At 40.0% G+C, this 8,220-nt stretch overlaps 1 protein-coding gene across 1 annotated transcript in view; it reads left to right on the top strand.

Annotated features, from left to right (window-relative positions):
- Nucleotides 1-2,454: 2,454 nt before the first annotated feature.
- Nucleotides 2,455-8,220, top strand: part of kdrl (kinase insert domain receptor like) — a 42,873-nt gene continuing 37,107 nt past the window's right edge. Inside the window, exon 1 of the mRNA XM_056439230.1 lies at nt 2,455-2,902. Coding sequence (XP_056295205.1) covers nt 2,839-2,902 — 64 coding nt within the window. The 5' untranslated portion in view covers nt 2,455-2,838. The remainder of the gene's footprint in view (nt 2,903-8,220) is intronic.

The following is an 8,220-nucleotide window of genomic DNA, read 5'->3' as shown; positions in this document are numbered from 1 at the left end:
AACAATTCTATATTTTACTCTCTTCAAGATATACTAAAGTGGAGCTAGTCTCACATATTAAATGCAGAATCACACAAAACTGATGGCTGATGGGGACTTGAATGCATTTCACTGTCTTGCATGTGATAAGCAACATGTACCACATGCGCTCCACTAATTTAGGAATCCAATACGCTGTTTTTATTCTGCCATATAGCCCATTTAACAAAAGTAACCAGATAGTTTGGCCAACATGACTGAGACCGTTCCACCTTTAAAACAGTGGAGTAACAGCCGGCATGCACATGTACTCTGTGAAGAGAGCAAGATATTCAGCGGTACCTTAAACTTGACAGCTAATTCTGCTAATATAGTACACTTTCAAAGTCTTAACTTTTTTATATTTTATTCCTTTTTGAATTTTGAACATTTTTCCAAAGCGTTGATATCATGTGTTATTTAAAACCCAACAATGGGGATGTTGAGCTTAAAATGCGAGCATACCCAATAGAATCTTTTATATGAAATAGTTTGGATAAGTGCGCCATACTTGCATGATAGATATGCATGCTTGGTTTCCGGATTGTTTTAGGTTTTCCAATGAGAGCAGAGCTCGACCCTGGCTTAAAAAAAAATCAACGATCCATAATATTGCTCTCATGAAATATATTATTTTGTTAATATCGTGGCCTATAGATCTTATTTTTTCCACCAACTCTGTAAAATGACATGCCCTATTTTCCGAGGCTGCAGTATGAGTTCGGTCTGGAGACTATGACATTGTTTCCACTTGGGAAAACAAGTTATTTCTACTGGTTCATTCACTGAAGAAGACTTTGCTGTTGGGGCAAAAGGAAGAGCGCATGCTGTTTGTAGAGAACCAGTTAGTCCCCCATAGTGTGTTTTGAACATCAGATTCTAAAATAATTCACTTCAAACACCCCCCTATCAGCTCGCAGCTTCCACCAATTGTTCATCGGCAGACATATCTGCTGTCCTCTTGGCCAAGGAGGAATGTCTCCTTTACTGAAGACTGAAATGTGAACACACACTAAGAAGATTGTTGGAACAGACGAGGCAGTTTCTTGCAAACCTCACCTCTTCGCATTTCGTGACTTACTTTCTTTTTCTCTTATTTAAACATTTTCTGGAGACAAATTGTATGCCACGTTAAGCTAATTCCCAAGTCTACACAGTGAGAAGGGTAACTTTAAGGTTTTTTCACCACCAGATTGTTATAGTGTTATATTGTGTGAGTGTCCACTGTCAAAAAATGGGAACAAAGTATAAGTCCTTTTGCCATCTTCATTGTATTAAACAACAGGGAAGAGAGCTCTTTGACTGAGCTCGATCCACCGAATACGAATATTCTTTTTTATATCCTCGAGTTATTTCGTGTAAAAGCAAATATTTGAATTCTTGACTCAATGTGACTTGAATCCCCGAATGCAAAATGACTCCAATGTTATAAATTGTTTTTCACTATTTTCTTGCTCCAGGAATGGAAGAGTGGCTTTCATCGCATTTCAGCACTTTAGCTGTGCCTCATCGCCGCACTCAAGATCCAGTCCCCAGAATGGTGTCTCTTTCGTCCGTGGGCGGAAAGGTGAAGGCAGGATGTTCTTATTTACAATGCCTGCTACTGTGACCTGCAGCAGCCGAGCGATTGTTGTGGTGATAAAAGAAAACAGTCTGCAGCACATCCACACACTGCAGGGTACAGCTGGACAAAAGATGATTATTTACATTGATATAAAAAGCAGTGTATCCTGTTTCTGAAGTTAAAAATAAATCTGGCTAATATTTATTATAAACACTTGAACAGATAAATTCAATCTAATATTGCAATGATTGTTAACGTTTTATTTCCCCGTAAAAAACAAGATTACTGCTCTTTATACCTTTGACCTCAGTTTAAAAACAAAAAATCAATGGCAGCTTTACACACAAAGATCAGATGAATCAGGTTTAATGATCTACTTCTCCTACTTTAAACAGTCATTTCGAAACATATCCTGACCACAGATCAATGAGGTGACATTAATCAGGCTTGAAACAATGCCGTGATAAACCCATTTCATTTAGTTGCCTTTCGAGTGGAATTTTCAACTAAAAATACATGCAATTACTGTAATATTATTTTGCATATGTTCATGTATAAGGGTGTTACTATAACATCCCTGTACCATTTGGTGAAGTTACACATCACGTTGGTCTAACACAATGTGTAGCAGGATTACCATAATCAGTATTTATCATGAGCTTATCCCCTCATCAGTAGCCTGGAGGAAGGAGACTGTCCCCCCCAGTGACGTTGCGTCCTTCCTCCGGGTCTCCATAAAACGTGCCTCGCGCATGGACTGTAAGTTGCACAGAGGCGAAAGGGAGGAGAAATTGTCCTAAGCGCGCATGAAAAGAAGTGATCATATTTTTCTGGTTGTTGTAGTCTCCACCTGACTAGTCAGACCACTCACTCAACTTGTATTTTTCGCAAACCACTGAATTTAATTCATCTTACTTTGTTGGGGGGTGGGTGGGTCGGGAGCACCTGCCTCGAGGATACAGCGGTCCAGCCGTCTCCTCTTTGCCGGATCGGGAGTGAGACTCCCCGGCGGCGCAGGAGAGCGCCATGGGAAACGGGAGAACCACTGCCACTTTTTGCATGTCCACCTGAGGGCTTTTGTGGATTATCAACACGTTTTGTGTGTGTGTTTAAAAAAGAAGAAAAAGACGTATCTTTGATTTACTCGCTTTAAGAGGAGACTTTGTTCGGTCGCACGGACTCGTACGCCTGTGCCAAGGACTCTTCTTACTTTATTTCCTACACCACGGTGTGGATTTCGGCGAAGAGCCGCCAGGATGGTCTCATCCGACTGTTTCAGATTGTTCGTTGTCATCTTTGGTTGTTCATCACTCACAAATGGTAAGAAGTCATTCATGCTCTACAGATCAGTTATGTGCGCGCAGTAGAGTGGTATGCGTGAGAGAAGAGAGTTTTGACATCGCACTGTTTGACTGTTAGATTCGTTTCAATGAATGGATGGAAGCATGTCGCTTCAGACATTTGACAAAATCAGCTGTCGCTAATCAGAAGAAGTAAGTCGAGTGGATTTTTTATTCAAATGAATGATAATAGTATTCTTATAATCGTTGGGCTGCTAACAATCGTTGAATTATTTGATCCTTACATTTTTGAAACATGTTTTATTATTTGTGGATATTTTAGTGTTTTATATTTCAGTTGAATATCCAATTTGAATGGTTTAGGAAATGATGTGTCCAGGCTGTCATTGGACCTGCAGTTCTCACTGCAGTCGCTAGAGGTAGTCTCGTCCCGCTGAAATTGGGGGATTATTCATGTTAATAAAATGTGTTGACTCTGACAGAAGGGGAGACTAGATTTTAATAGAAGACTCATTTTATTGATAACATTTGGATTTGTTTGACCAGTATTTTTTCTCGGTCTGATATTTCAAATCAGTCCGTGGTATATATTATAGAAAAAACACTATCCAGCACTTGTTATCTTTGAGTGAAGAGGATTACATATTTTGGGAAGAGAGAGCCTGTTTCTTCAGAGTACAATCAGCTTCATTGTCTCAGTGTCACTGCACAAAAACAAGATCGATAGATAAACGGTGGATGTTCTTCTACCATGTGCCATGTCTAGGTTGCCACTGAGATGCACACGAAGCCTTCCTGCCCATTCGCAAATAAAGTCTATCCAAACAAAGGAACTACCCCCCCACCCCCGTCACACACACATACACACGTACATACTTTTAGCCTATGAAGCTTTGTCCACGATGTTTTTAAGTAGATTTCCTTCAGTGTCCACACACAAAGCGTGGGAAAGACAGAAGGAGGAAGCGGACGTAAGGGCGAGAGGCAGCCTGGAATTGTTCTGGCGAGTAAAGGTCACGGAAATGTGACACGCTACCTGAGCAAAGATTTCTTCCCGGAGCTCCTTGTGCTCATATTGAGTTATGTCAAACTGCATCCACATGACAATGGCAGGGAGGATCGGAGGCTATTGTTCCTGCAGGGGAGATACTGACTGGTAGAGCCATTAGTTATTCATGGTGCATCAATTTCTTTCTATTCATGCTGAGGTATGTAACTGATGTACTGTAAATAAAGCACAGAGCTCCGAAGAAGCAATTTATTGATGCTTAACCACAAATATTTAAGATCCATGCTGCACAGTGTTCGTGTCATAATATTAAAGTTATTTATCATTCTACTGAGATACAGTTTAACAGTCTTCTATTTTTACATTTTCACTCAAGCAGAAAAGGTAAACTGTGTCTCTAAGATCACCAAATAGGTCAGAACCTATTTGGTATTTTGTTAATAATTCACTTGTAGCTGCTTCTTATTGAAAAGTGAGCACAGGTCAAGTGTGTTGCTTGGTGACCTTTTGACACCAATTTAAATGAAGCATAACGGCTCAGACTGAGAGGGAATCTGTTTGCAGCTCTTTGCAACACGGTGCTTGCGTTTCAGATTTATTTCAGTCGGCCTGTTTAATGGTCCATGACTTTTTTAGCCTTCTGCATATCACTTGTGGTGTGATGCATGTATTATTGATTTTGTGTCGATGAAGTTTATAGATTGCATGCTATATCCAGGGAGTTAACTACAATTATATATTGTGTTGTATGAGATCATTCTTCCAAGGAAAGAGTTCTATGTGGATATTTACCTGGTTTTAGTCAGTGGTGTTTTAGGGTCCAGGCCAAATCCTGGAAAAGGAAGTGAAGCATCGGGATAATTGGAAGAAATGGTGATTGAAGGGATGGTTGAATTTGACCCTGGAAGCTGCCTTGTTATTTTAAATTCTGTTCACTCAACATGGTCGTAATTCTTCTCTATTAGTCTACATCACGTCATAATAGTCAAACATCTGTTTTTCTAATATGAGGACAGTGTTTGTTTGTTTGTTTGTCGTCTTTCCAGCAGAGTGAGTTGATGTGTCACATTAGTTTGGGAGTTTCTTTTTCTTTCCTGCTCCGACACTTGAGATGGAGTGGAAAATGGGTGAGATGAGAGATCAACCAAGTTCATTCTCATTGCTCACTGGCGGTACGTCGGGGTCCGCACAGGCAGCACAAGAAAGACACTCACTCACCTGGATTGGGGGTTTTTACCAGCAGATCAGAAAAAGCCATTCCCTTACACAGAGATTTAACTTAACAAATTGCCTTGTGTCGCTGTTCTTATATGATTGCAGCATCTGGTCCATAGTAGGCATATCCATCCTGAGCCAGGCAATATATTTTCTTTGAATCTTGCATGACATTTCAATTTCAAGGAGCTTCTCTTTGCCAACTAATCTTAATCATATGTTATGGAACAGGAATCCTCTGGTTTTACCATTTTGTCTCATGCAGGCGATTCATGTTTGTTGGCATTACTCAACTTTATATAACCTAGAATGGCCACCCATCATGGCCAGATGTTCATTTATTTAGCTTTTTTAAGAGCAGTCTGGGGAATTGTTGCCTCCTAATCTCCAATGGCTAATATACGGCTAATAAAAAAGGTACTCTCCCGAACTGTTGTCTTAATCTTTCAGTTGGCAAAGTGGACGGGAGAGAGAATACTTCAGGACACACAGACCATGTAGCAATGGTAGTTACTACTTATTTTGGCAGGTAGTCTCAAGTCTTGTCAGTTGTCACGGTTTAATCTTTTGTTTTTCATGAAAATCTAAAGGCAACTTTCCATGAAACATCAGTGGACAATACACCAACCAGGTCGTTCACAAGTGGAATAATAACTTGAATATTTAAGAGAACTATTTTGTATGTTGCATTGGTTTCCAATTACGAGAATTAATTATGAGACCATCAAAAGGCTAAACAGATCGCGTGCTATCCATTTACACTTCAGGGCAGGAAGTTCAACCCAGTCGCAGATTGACAACATTTTGCTTCTGTTTCGCTCACCATGGCCGCATAAGATGACTCACCAAGAGTGAGCCTGCACTCTTTTGTGAGGCTATAATTCACTCTCCACCCTTTCAATGTCTTTTGGAATAAATTGGCACGGTTAAATGAGGGAACCATCATGCCATATTGTTACTTTTGCCTTGAACACACCAAAAACAGATCAACTCTGAAAATAGTTTTGTTATTTCATGACGGCACAGGAAGTCGGGGAGATAACGTGTACTCTCTGCAAAAGAAAAGGGAATTCACCACATTATTTCCTGCACTTGAATGCATACGACTTGGGGTTTCCCATCATATTTAGTGACAGTGCATTCATCCCATACAGTAGTCGTGGTTTTTATGATGCAACGCCAGGCCTGATCTGCTGGTGGCTTGCTGCAACAGAAAGGATGAGGACATCTTACCAACGGTTATGCCGGCTCACAATGTCCCATCTTCTCACATTTTATCTCAGCTTCTTTATTCTTATTCACATATTACTCTATTTGTTGTACGTTTCGTAAAGTTGTTTTAAAATGGTTACTCTGTGCAGTTATTGTATACAATAGGCTACAAATTAGTCCAGAATTATAAAAAATTAAAACCAACAAGTTGGACAAGCATTAAAAAGGCAGAATCAACTTAAGAAATCTTAGTCGACTAAGCCCAACACGACCGAATAATCGAGTAATAGACTAAGACCTGACCCCACTTAGTCACTCAGTCGACTATTCGGTCGTTTTGAGTTTAGTCGACTAAGATTTAAGTTGATTTCGCATTTTTAATGCTTGTTCATGCTGAGTGACGTATTTTTAGAATAATCCTTTCTCGCAAGCACAATATAAAAAATGGTGCATTTGCAGGATTCTTTGTGAAGAAGCTACATTTTACAAATGTGTTGAGTAAATAAACAATAGATTAGTTTATTAAATGTAATTGACTAAGAATGTCTTTAGTCGAGGAAATATTATATTATAGCAAACGAGAGCACTATATTGTCACCATGTAAATTACATTTACCCAAAAATATTTGTCGAATTGTATGTTTTGACATTTGATGAAAGATAAGCAAACAAGTGTCATCTTGGGTCAACAATGTCAGCTGCACTGCTGAACCTCTGGCTTACATTTGTTGAATGTGTTTTCATTGTCTGGCTGCTGTGTGAGACTAAAGATAAAAAAGGAATTTTCTGGACCTCAAACAGTGTCGAGTCGATCCTGGAATCCAACAATGTTTGAATCTTTTGTATTTATTTTCTGTGAACCTACTACACATTTTTTCAAAACTCTGTGTCCTGTGCCACTTCCCGTCATCAATGCCAAGTTGGAACAAGGACAATCAAATGTGATCGTGGTCTAATGTTAGTAAACTTGGCCCTGGGACAATAATCAGTTTGATGTTGTATGGCTCAAAACTCCATCAGTTGAAACAGAACCAGAAGTCACAGCCTCTCTCTCTCTCTCTCTCTCTCTCTCTCTCCCCCGCTCTCATGTTTTTCTGTTCCATGCCTGTCCTCTTTCCCTCTTAATGAGAACCAGCTTCAGGGCTCTTTGAACCAACACAGTAAGCACAATTTCTGGCATTTTTCAGTCTCTCTGCTTGAGGAATGCGGCACACAGCTGTTATGGGGGGTTAGGGGTGTCTGGACGCTTGCTGCGGTCAGCTTTGGTCAGGCAGTGGGGCAGGTGGGAGTTTTGACGGTGTGGGTGTTGAGAGACGACCGCGGGATGTTTTTTTTCTCTTGCATTGGGCTGCTGGGGGCCCCTGCTGATTCATCCATCTGCAGTGTGTTACTGAGGAGAAGAGGGGGAAATTGTCAAGTTTTAAGAGATGAGCTTCAGTGCAATTCAAGGTCAGGAAGATGTTGTTGGTGTTATGTGGTCAAGCAGGTGTCAACCTTCTTACATTGGTTGCTTTTGTACATCAGAAATGCCAATTGTTTTTATCAGGTCCCGGGGATCAAATTCAGTTTCCAGGAAATTATTAAATGATATGATTCGCTACCAGTGTGAGGTCAGAAAACACAAACTAGAACCTTCTCAAGGAAATGTGTGGGACCTTTCAGGAGAAATCAACAACAGATAGTTATTAACTTGTTATTTGTAAATTCTGGGATCGTTTCTTAAACTCAGAAAGTTTGAGTTTTATTAATATAATATGAACAGAGCGTTTATCAAAGCATGAAAGAGCATGAGCCACATCCCTTCCCCTCTGCGTAACCTTGGACAATAAAACAATGATGTGCTAATATTTTGTGAGGAAGTCAATATTGAGTGCGAATGCCAACACCACCATCATAAGCTC

The sequence above is a fragment of the Pseudoliparis swirei genome, chromosome 19, assembly GCF_029220125.1.
Source record: "Pseudoliparis swirei isolate HS2019 ecotype Mariana Trench chromosome 19, NWPU_hadal_v1, whole genome shotgun sequence".
Classification (NCBI taxonomy): Eukaryota; Metazoa; Chordata; class Actinopteri; order Perciformes; family Liparidae; genus Pseudoliparis; species Pseudoliparis swirei.
Note: the sequence above shows the minus strand (reverse complement) of the source record. Positions and strands in the feature narration are given on the sequence as shown.